Source organism: Piliocolobus tephrosceles, chromosome 8 (assembly GCF_002776525.5).
Source record: "Piliocolobus tephrosceles isolate RC106 chromosome 8, ASM277652v3, whole genome shotgun sequence".
Lineage (NCBI taxonomy): Eukaryota > Metazoa > Chordata > Mammalia > Primates > Cercopithecidae > Piliocolobus > Piliocolobus tephrosceles.
The window spans coordinates 57,855,747-57,867,182 of record NC_045441.1 but is presented as its reverse complement, the minus strand read 5'-3'; the positions used below and the strand labels follow the sequence as shown (position 1 = coordinate 57,867,182).

Genomic DNA, 11,436 nt, shown 5'->3' with positions numbered 1-11,436 from the left:
CATTTCCATGAGGGCTGTGATTGAGTTCCGTGATACCGTAAAAACACTTAGAGAAGCCTAACTGAAGATTTCTAGAACTGACTGACAACTGATTTCAGTTGTGAACACATAGTAAGCCAGCCTAGTTAGGCAGACACTCACTGCTCGCCAAGGAGACAGCAATGGGACTGTGTGCTGTTGCTTTATGAATCCCATGAAAATAAATCTTGTACTCCGTGTAACAAGACTTTAACGTGCAGTAACATCCTTTCATCATTTAATATTTATTGAGCGCCTACCATACACCAGGCTCAGATACTGCACTGAACACCGACCGTGTTCCCATGAAGCCTTACACTGATGGGAGACACCTTTGCATGTTCCACCGCCCAATTATAAAAAAACAAAAAGATAATCACGTAACCGAAACCTGGAAATCTGTCTTGGGCACACAGAAGGGCAGGCGCGACCTCGGACCAGCTCCGAGGCAAAATTCACTCAGCGCAGGACAACATAGCACCCGGCCGCACTTGGGCCTGCAGTCGCATTGCTCGGAGCGGCGCGCCACTGTGACGTTCGAGACCCCGCCCCTGACTCCATTCAAAGGGCCCCCGCCTCCTTGCGCGAAGTGCGCAGGCTCCTCCGCGGGACTCGGGTTCTGCCCGGGGACTCAGCCCAGCTGGCAGCGTTGCTCCCTGAGCGCTCCTGAGGGGGCCGCCCGGCCTTGTCTTTCAGCAGTGGCCGAGCCACCGCCGCCTGTCGCCCGTTCCAGAGCTGGGTGCTGCAGCCGCAGTCCCGATCGCCGTGTTTGGTCGATAGAATCCCCAGTGTGCCCAGAGAGTGCGACCCCTCGCCCGGCCCGGCGAGCCCCGGGCGTGAACCGAGCTGAGGGAGGATGGCAGCCTCCGGAGTGGAGAAGAGCAGCAAGAAGAAGACAGAGAAGAAACTTGCTGCTCGGGAAGAAGCTAAATTGTTGGCAGGTTTCATGGGCGTCATGAATAACATGCGGAAACAGGTACCGCCTCTGTGGGAGTGACGGACGACGGTGGGAGGTGGTCCGGGGCTCGGGTCCCTGGCTCCCGGGGTCGAGCCCCGCGCCCTGTGGATCGCGCCCCTCTTCCTCGGTCCTCACCCCTTCTTCCATTTTCGCAGGCGAGCGAGTCCGCAGTTGGTAGAGGGGCGCGTAAAACAATTCTCGAGCAAAAGTGCTTCTCGTCTGCGGAGGATGTAGCTCCCAAGTCAGACTCCTGGGGGACTCCTCGGGCTGGCTTTCGCCGTCGGGTATAGGTTGTGTAACAGCTCTGCCCTAGTTATCTCTTTGTGAGGCGAGGATTCTTCCACCGGCGAGCCGTTTTAAAGTGTCGTGAGATCTTGTGTGAAGAAACCCATTGGCATAGCCCAAACCGAAGCCCCCAAACAGAGGAGAGTTGCTGGCCTGAAATCAGCTGTTCTTAAATAAGGATCCCCGCCCCCTCCAGTGTTTCCCCGGTGGAGCTAGTTGAAAACGAGTCCTCCTGTACGTGTTAATTTAGAGCAGAAGCAGCCATCGATAAATACCATGCCATCTTCTAAGGGCACTGTGCGCCCCTGTTATTAAGAGGAGCTCTTTGTTCTGTCTTTGGTGTGTGGTGCATTCATGAAATTCTGCAGCACATCGGCGAAAGGTGGGTTATGAAAAGAACGGATTTTGACACTGGCGAAGGTGAACCAAAGAGGCTTTATTATTTATTTTTTTAATTCCATAACATCTATACCGATAAGCATAGAAAGTCACTTTTTCCTTTCTGTAAGCTTTATTTATAGATAATTCACATCTAAGGAGATTTGTGGGAATGTTTGGATTTTGTTGACTGGATCCTATTTCAAGAGGACAAAGCAGGATGTGAGTTGCGTGTAACTGCAAAACCTAGTTTGCTTTGTCTAGTGGTTCTGGGAATATGGGCAACAGTAGAGGAATTTAAGATTTTTATGAAGATATTAACTTCTGGTTTCTATAAGCAAACGCTGACTGCAGGGACCTTGTCTTTGTTCACCAGCTCCTGCTACAGTGCACCAGTGCAGTCTATGGGAATGCTTTTAAATCTTTCATGACCTTTGTGCTGAAGTACTGTGAATGTCTGAATTCGTTAATTCATGCGACTTACTTCCATGTATCTATTTTCAAATTCATGTTCCTTTCATGTAAACCTTTTTGTATCTACAATACCACAGACTTCAAATTGCTGGTGCATTTTGCTATTGCCTGCCTGTAATGGTAGTTGAACATAGTTTACCAGTGCTTAAACTTGTTCAAGACTCATTAGGTTCCCTCCCACTCCCTCAAATATGTATTTTCATTCGTGGATCATAGCATCGTAAAGCATTGCCTCAATCCCTAAACAGATAGGGTGCAACTGGGTTGCAGTAGCAAATATTTACTTGAGGAGGAGAGGATTACTTGAGACTGTCCATTTAGGTCTTTGGATTTAAAAATTGACTCACATTTCCTAGCTTTGGAGTATATTAACATCACTTATTTACTGTTACAATAGAAATACAGTTACTGAAAAATCAGGGTTCTGTTACTGAGTAGGAAGGAAAAAATGGTTACTTGGTGAACAACCAGGGATCCCCTCCACAATGATTAACTGACCTTAATCTGCCAGGTTCTCCTTTTGTCAGTGGTTTGACATGTGATTCAAACAGTTCTCCGATAGCACTTTTATCAACTTCATGGAATCATGCATCTTTTGCAAGATGTGCAGTTTCACTTTGCAATTGATTTACATTATGGTTATATTGTATTGTCCAGTTTAACATCATAACACAGGAAATAATTCACCAAGAATGACTGACAAGGGCTGTTGATGGGAATTGGCAGAAACAGTAGCTGGCCTGAGCCAGAGGAGGAATGTTTGAGCGAGGACCAACTTTATAAGTGCTCTTGTTCTTCAGTAAATATTTTTGTGTTATGACTACTTTTGCATGCCTTTACAATCTCATTGCTTTAAGGATCAGGATAATGAGTGCCTAGATGACGAGGACCCCTCTGTAAACATCCAGAAACATTCCTTCAAGAATTTCAGAACATTGTGAGATTAGCATACCTCAGTTCCAATCCCTGCTCTCTCATTATTTCATTTTGTTATTTTAGATAACATGATTTAGGTCATTCCATCTCTCTGTAGCATAGTGGCCAATTCTATACATCGAGGCAAAAGGGGCTTCTGCAGAGCCAGCAGCCTCGGCTTCTTCTAAAGCCTTTTCCTATGTTGTTTTTGTCATTTCTAGCCTTTTGTTTCTAAGTAAACTCTCCAGTGAAGTATGGGATACATAGAAGAGGGCACAAATCATAAATGTACAACTCAATTATTACAAAGTGTACATCCCACCAACAAGACTAGAACATGACCAGTACTCCAGAGGTACCCCTTATGCCCTTCTCAGTCACTAACCCCACAGTAGTAACAACTATTCTAACTTCTGTAACCATAGAAGTTAGAGCAGAAGCAGCCATTGATAAATGCCATGCCACCTTCTAAGGGCACTGTGTGCCCTTGTTATTAGGAGGAGCTCTTTGTTCTGTCTTTGGTGTGTGGTACATTCATGAAAGTCTGCAGCACATTGGCAAAAGGTGGGGTTTTCCTGTTTTTGAACTTATATAAATGTAATCATATGGCATAAACTCTTGTGTTTTGATTTCTTAAAGCCAACATTGTGAGATTATTCTGTGCTTTGTGTAGCACTACTTCATCCTTGTGGTATATAGTATCCCACTGAATGAATATAGCACAATTTATCCATTCTATCATTATGGACATTTGGGTTATTTCTAGTTTGGGACTATTAAGACTAGTACTACTTTGAACATTTTTGTACACTTTGTACATACCTTTTGGTATGCATATATATATATTAATATTTGTGTTGGGAAATACCAAATAGGAATTTTTGAGTCATAAGCTATATCACCTTCAACTTTAAAAGATATTGTCATGTACTTTTCCAAAGTGATTGTACCATGTTATGCTTCTGCCAGTTGCGTGTGAGAGAGGCTTTTGCTCCGCATCCTTGCCATCACTTGATGTTGTCAATCTTACCACTTTAGCAATTCTAACTGGGTGGCATCTTATTTAATTAGATTGAATACTTTTTCATGTATTTCTTTAACTTTTTGCTTAGATTAATGTTATTACCTGCTATGTAATATAGAAGCTTTACAAGGCAGGTCTGGGTCACAATCACTATTACACATGCACATTGCTGTTGCCATACTCTTCTTTTGTGTTAATGAAGTCCAGGAGTCTCTTAACATTGGAGGAAGATGTTTTAAGACATTCTTGAGTACCAACATAGTTTGTAGTTTCTCCACATTAAATGAATTAAAGCATAATTGGAACTTGAAAGCTTATGTTAAAGTCCTTATTGAGAGTTATGTGAGAGAACTACAAGGCTGATTTGACAATTAGCTAGTGGGCAGTTAACTGGGCTCACCTGCTGGCTAAAATGACTTTGCTTCTGTATTCTCATCTGTCTGACTGTAAATTACTACATGTCATTATCTTTAGGTTCTCTTGTGAATAATCTAAACCTTCAGTATTAAACCCTTGATAATAATAAGACTTCTTGAGCCCTTATAACTCTGTTCCAGCCACTTTGCAGAATGTTTTACATGCTTTGTCTCATTTAATTCTCTTAACTTTCATTGACAGCTCCAGTCATCCAGACCTTTCTATTCTTTTTCCTGTACTTTACTGTTTTCTGTTTTTTTCTGTCTGTCCAGCTTAGAAGCTATTGTCACTCCACTGTCTCTCCAGTGCCCCAGCTTTCTTGACCCTCTGTCCCTTTTTCATGTCCATCTGGCAAACTTCAGTATTGACTGATTACCTTCTTCATGCACGGCTCCAAGCACAGCTGGAAAATATCTCATTATTGGGCAACTTCTGCCAAGTAAGTGCTTGGCCACTAATTTCCACTAGACTATCAGTGCCAGTGAGCAATCTTTTTGTTTTACTATTTTCCTCCAATCTGAGTCCTTTCTATAGATCCTCACTTTCAGCAGATCACCCTCTTTTGACACCATAGATAAATATAAGTCATTAGTCTAGAACTATCCTACCTTTTCACTTTCTACCACCAGATCTATAAACCTATTTTGACACTTTCCCTTTTCTCTTCTTATTCTGCTGCAATAGAGTTGCTGCTTCTTTTTCTAAGGCCAGTACTTCTACCTAGGCTTTGGCTTCCTGGATGCTGGGCTTCTCCGAAGTATTATACTGTTGGTTATTCCATCTTTGTTGAGCATCTTTAACTTTTCTTCTTTGCTGGATTCTTGCTATTGGCACTTAAGCTTGTTTTAACCTCTCCAACTTTTGAACCAACCAACCAGCAAACCCATTCTTAATTTCAACGTACCCCTGTAAATACTTCTCTCCTCCCATTAAAATGAGAAGTTGGATAAATTCACTATATTTTCTTAGTCACTATTTATTTATTCCTCTAGTTCAATTTGGCTTGCAAGCTCATTCATTGAAATGAATACTTATTGACAACCCACTGTATGCTAGACATTTTGCTAGATTCTGGGGTTGCAATGATAAGCAAACCCTGACAGTCCCAATCCTCATGTAGTTTATAGTCTAGTAGAAAAGCAAGACATTAGTCAAGTAATCACACAAATAAATGTAATATTGCAACAGTGGTAGGTATTACACAAGAGAATAACATGGTACAACGAGGGCATATGGGTGGGTAATTTGACCATCAGGAAGTTTTCTCTAAGGAAGTGGTCATTGAGAGCTGAAATAAGAGTAGGTGTTAACTAGGTAAAGAGAAAAGGGAAGAGTGACTCAAGTAGAGGGAACAACATATTCAGAGGCTCTGAGTTGGAGACCTACTTTATTATAGAATGGCACGTTTGAGACCGATTAAAGGTCAGTGTAATTGGAGCACAGAACATAAGGGGGACGATGGTTCTAGATGAAACTGGTGAAGTAGCTAGGGACCTGCCCATGCATAGCTTCATAAGTCAAGTTAGGCGATTTGCCCTTATTCTAAAATCTGTGTGTGCATGTTTGTGTGCATGTGCATGCATGTTTGTAGAGGTGGGGTGTTTTCCTCTTTAAAAAAGATGACTTGGCCTGGCACAATGGCCCACACCTGTCATTCCAGCACTTTGGGAGGCTGAGGCAGGTGGATCACCTGAGGTCAGGAGCTTGAGACCAGCCTGGCAAACATGGTCCCATCTCTACTAAAACTTTAAAAAATTAGCCACGCATAGTGTCACGTGCCTGTAGTCCAAGCTACTCACAAGACTGAGGCAGGAGAATTGCTTGAACCCAGAGGCAGAGGTTGCAGTGAGCCAAGATTGCGCCATTGCATTCCAGCCTGGAGACAGAGTGAGACTCTATCAAAAAAAAAAAAAAAAAAAAAGACTTACTGCTCTATGGTAAATGAATTAAAGAGTTTTCAAAGTGGTTGTTGGCAGACCAAATAGGAAGCTGTAGTAGTCCAGTGAGACATGATGGTCCTTTGGACTGAGGTGATGGCAGTGGCAGCCACAAGCAACATTAATGAAGAAAAGGTGATAGATTAAAAAAATAATAAAATCAACAGGATTTGGTGATGATAACTACCATATGTAGTTGTGATAACTAAATTAGGTAACCAAATTAAGATAACTTAAAATACGACCTGATAACAAGTAACATCTCAGTAAGTGTTAGCTATTTGTGTTGTGATGCTAGTACTTGATTGGATGTTGAGGCATTCAGCATAAGGTGTCACTTATGATCTCTAGGGTTCTGGAATGCATAACTAAATGGATGATGACACTATTCACTGAGAAAGGAGGTATTGGAAAAGGAGCAAGGCATTGGGGAAAGGATTATAATTTGTGTTTTAGATGTGTTTAGTTTGTGATATCATTGGGACACAAGTATATATGACAGGTTGACAGGTCTGGAAAGTAGTGGGTTAGATGTATACATTTGTGAATTATCTGCATGTAGAAGATAACTTCTTATTGAAGCTGTGAAGAGTCAAGAGTCCAGAATAAAGGATAGGAAATGGGCCTATGGAGGAGATAACAAAGGAGTCACCAGAAGAACAGGAGAAAAATGGAGAGTTTTGAAAATTGGGAAGAAATTGTTTCTGCTTCCCAAGAGGAGGATCACAGGAAGTCAGAATGGCCAAATGGTCTAAAGAACTGTGTTCAGAGGAGGACTGCAATTTTTGAAGCTGATAAAAGGTCAGAATAAGATTAAAACTAAAAATACTTGTAGGACATAGCAACACAGAGTGGTTTGTTGACTGTAGTAAGACTTATTTTGATGGGGAGACAAATAGGAGTCCGATTAATGTAAGCTGAAGTGAGTAAAATATGAGGAAATTCAGGCAGCTGTTTTGAGAAATTTGGCCTTGAAGGGAGAGGGAGTCAAACGAAGGTTGCTGGGTTTTATTTGTTTAAATGGGAAAGATATAGATGTCTTTAAAAACTAGTGAGAAAAAGAGATGTAGAGGTTGAATGTATGTGAGGCAGAGTGGGTAATTAATAGATAATTCCTGAGATGAGATCCAAAGCAAATGTGATTAATCTTAGACAGGGGTGGAGGGCAGTTCCTCTTCCATAAGAAGTGGGAAGGAAGAAGGGATTGATAGTAGTGTGTTTGAAATCAGAAAAATGAAGGAGTTTCTATCAAGTGACTTCTCTTTTCTCTAAAAAAAAAAGAAAGATCATCTGCTAAAATGAAGGAGGAAGAAGGCAAAGCTGAAGGTTGAGGAAAGTAGTCTTTGCAAAGAATAGAAATGGTATTATGGCTGTCAGTATTTTTGAAGATTCTTTTGAGGTTGTCATGAACTTATGTTGAATATTAAGCTAGACTTCAAAGCCCTATCTTTTGTTCTTTTTACCTGATGAGGAGGTAAAAATTAGGAGGCTAATACAGGCAGGTCACAGTCTTAACTTTCAATCCCATGGAAACATTTGTCTATCACTTGGTTGAATCACTTTTCTTTTGGGCCTCCAAATCTCTAAACTAACAGAACCCACTAGCAGAAAGACTAATTGCTGAGATTAGAAGCAAAATGTTTGTAAGTGAATCATTAAGTGTAATATCGAAGGGTGCCAGGCCAGGCACGGTGGCTCATGCTTGTAATCCCAGCACTTTGGGAGGCTGGGGTGGGCAGATCATTTGAGGCCAGGAGCTTGCGACCAGCTGGCCAACATAGTGAAACCCCTGTCTCTACTAAAAATACAAAAATTTGCTGGATGACGCATTCCTGTAATCCCAGCTACTCAAGAAGTTGAGGCAGGAGAATCGCTTGAACCCAGGAGGCGGAAGTTGCCATGAGCTGAGATCGTGCCATTGCACTCCAGCCTGGGTAACAAGAACGAGACTCTGTCTCAAAAAAAAAAAAAAAAAAAAAAAAAAAAAAAAAACCCAAATATTGAAGGGAGCCTCTTCCATTTTTTGGTTGCCAGGCTGTTAATTCTTGCTACAGAGAGACCATTCTGTCTATATAAATTATATTAGATTAGCTTATTTGAGAATGCTGCTACATAAAAAAGAAGCTCAAAAAGCACGAATGTAAGAAGCTGAAAGGAAATGAGGCATCTTGAGCTCATATCTATCTCACTTCCTCACTTTGTCAAACGAGAGAGGAGTAGCTATTAAGTTGGAACTGAAGACACTGCTGTTTTATCAATGGTAGAGTTACTCTGTTGAGAGCTACCTTGTTGTATTTAAGGACTCCATCTGTTGGAGTAGGACAGGTAAGGTATGTGTTATGATGGACTCCATAAGCTGCGTTTGGGCCAAGCCATCTCTCTCATTTTTCCCACGTAGGACATATGACTGTGCAGATTCCAAAATTTAGATTATTGGGATATGTAGGGGCAATTTAAAGGTTGGCTTATCAAGCAAAGCTTCATTTTCCAACTTTGTTTTATGAGAGAAGCACTGCATATGGGAGATTAACAAGTACTTGCCCTTCAGTCAAAAGTGCATCTTGTTATGTCTTATTTGGTTATTGATCCTTCCTTATATAAACAACCTGAGTTGAGAATCTCAGTGGGCTGAATGATAGAATCCAGGCACCAAAGCCCCACCGCAAACCTCCAGCACAAAATAGCCGGACCAAGTAGCTATAAGTTATTTTTTCCAAGTTTGCCTTGTATTTTGGGCTATTTTCTTACTACCTCAGGGAATGCTTTGTTTTATCTTCAGTGCTTATATGGCTATTTTCCTCTACCAATAACTTCTTTTTTGTATCCTCCGAAGACCAGCTTAAGAGGTTTTTAAAATTTTTACCCAAGAATGCTTTGAAATGGGTGGATAACTACTAACACCAGACCTTGAGATACTACAGGCTGGCAGTTACTCACTTCTATTTCCCATCTCAAATTTTTCTAAGCCGAGGTGTCATTCATAGCTCTCTAGATGTTCTGTGGTGAACCAAATCACAGCCTAAAGCACTCTGTATAATTCTGTATTAGCAACACAAAAATCTACCAAATCGGACTGTTATGGGCCCTCTCATGATTAAATTCCAACATCTACGTTCTTCCTCTGAATTAAAATGAAAGGCAGTTGAATTCCAAATATGTGCTCACCCTGGTTTCCTATGCTGTTCAGTTTAGTCAGCCAGAAAGCATTTGCTTGAGTGTTTGGGTACAGTCAGGGTAGCTTCTTCAGCAGCTGCAATGTGGGCTGGCTTCCACTGGAATGGATTTAGTTAGCTTAGCACCTCCAAAGCTGACTTTCTCCAATTTCAAGGTAGTTGATGCCACACTTTTCCAGTATGTCAGAATGTCCCTAGGATTGATACAAGAAGATCTCTCATCTCTATACCAAGCAGCCCAGATGTTGACATATTATTTATACAATCCTAACCCACATTATTTTTCACAGCCAAAAACAGAGTATAAACTTTGGTTTCTGGGAAACAGAGGGTTTTCAAATAAAATGTAACAATCTTGGCTTTTGGCTTGCCAGTCTGAATCAGCTTTCTATAATCTACAGACTCTAGGCTAAACTCAGTTGGGAGGAATCTTCCATGCTTATAGGGGCACTGTTTACCATCTATAGAAGAGATTTCTTCAATATATAATGATGCTTCTGTGGCATAGGACTCATTCCTTTTTTTTTTTTTTTTTGAGATGGAATCTTGCTCTGTAGCCCAGGCTGGAGTGCAGTGGCGTGATCTCAGCTCACTGCAATCTCTGCCTCCCGGATTCAAGCAATTCTCCTGCCTCAGCCCCCCGAGTAGCTGGGACTACAGGTGCCCGCCACCACACTGGCTCATTTTTTGTATTTTTAGTAGAGACAAGGTTTCACCATGTTAGCCAGGATGGCCTTGATCTCCTGACCTTGTGATCTGCCCTCCTCGGCCTCCCAAAGTGCTGAGATTACCGGCATGAGCCACCGCGCATGGCCGGGACTCATTCTTTTTCTTGGACAATTGTTAGAAATTTGCCAGGGTGATAATACTCAGCTATCAGGTATCATAGAGTTTCCCTTCTTTCCCTTTTGTCCATCCTGCACATTTAAAGCTTAATTTTGACATCTTTTTTGAACCCTGTGTTCCTGGCAACCTGATGCTGAAATGATTGAGTTCTATCTAATGACAAAGCTTCTCTCATTTTTGAGAGAAGAGTGATTCACATTTGTAGCCAGCAGTTCTGCAGACCACAGTTTGTGGCCTTGCATTCCTTACAATTCTGAGCTTCCTGATTGTTCTGCACCTTTGTGTGCCCATTAAGATCCTGTCATGCTGTGAAATTCCTTATATCTATGAATCCTGTCTCTTGGAGGGGTTTGTCCTCCTTTCCTCTCCATTTGTCTCAGCTGGAGAATGGCCTTTAACATTCCTTTAAGACCTGTGGTCCCACAGGGACCAATAAGGCCCTTACAGCATGCTCCTAAAAACCTTGCTTTTCCTCAGTATTTGAATTTTCTAGGCCTTGCAAACTCAGCAGCAGTGCAGACATGTTCCTTTCTGTTACCTATTGGTGTCAAAATGGGCTATGTCTCTAGTGTTGCGTTTTCCTCTATGGTACATCTGTTCTTTCAGGCAGCCTCAGCTGACTTGTTAACCTGCTTAAGTTGGATCTTTTCCTTTCTACATCAGGTAGCTGACCCTTTTAGATTAGAATACCTTTCTTTTTCTTTTCCTTATGATTTTGGTGTTTGTTTTGCTTACATACTTATTCCTCTAATGCATTTCCTATAGAGCTTCCCCTAGTGGAAAATAAGAGAGCACATGTGTTCAGAATTAGTTCAGTTACTGCCAGCCTTCACTAATCTCAGAAAGGTAATTCTAATTGTGGGGATGTCCAGCATATAACTTAGAGCTGGACTACTTTTGGCTTATTTGACTTACTTTAATGTGATCTAGTACTCTCCCTTAGAGTCTTAGTTCCACAAACTTCTCAGTTCCACTATATACCGTATGCCATATAGCAAATACCACACCTGT

The 11,436-nt window shown here is 41.6% G+C and overlaps 1 protein-coding gene across 5 annotated transcripts in view; it reads left to right on the top strand.

Moving 5' to 3' along the window:
* Positions 1-583: 583 nt before the first annotated feature.
* The window catches only part of KLHL7 (kelch like family member 7), a 70,268-nt gene continuing 59,415 nt past the window's right edge, over positions 584-11,436 (top strand). For 4 of the 5 annotated variants that reach the window (XM_023215975.1, XM_023215977.1, XM_023215973.1 and 1 more), the window contains exon 1: positions 584-994. In XM_023215975.1, coding sequence (XP_023071743.1) covers positions 875-994 — 120 coding nt within the window. In that variant the 5' untranslated portion in view covers positions 584-874. The remainder of the gene's footprint in view (positions 995-11,436) is intronic. The other variant, XM_023215976.2, reaches the window with a different exon arrangement.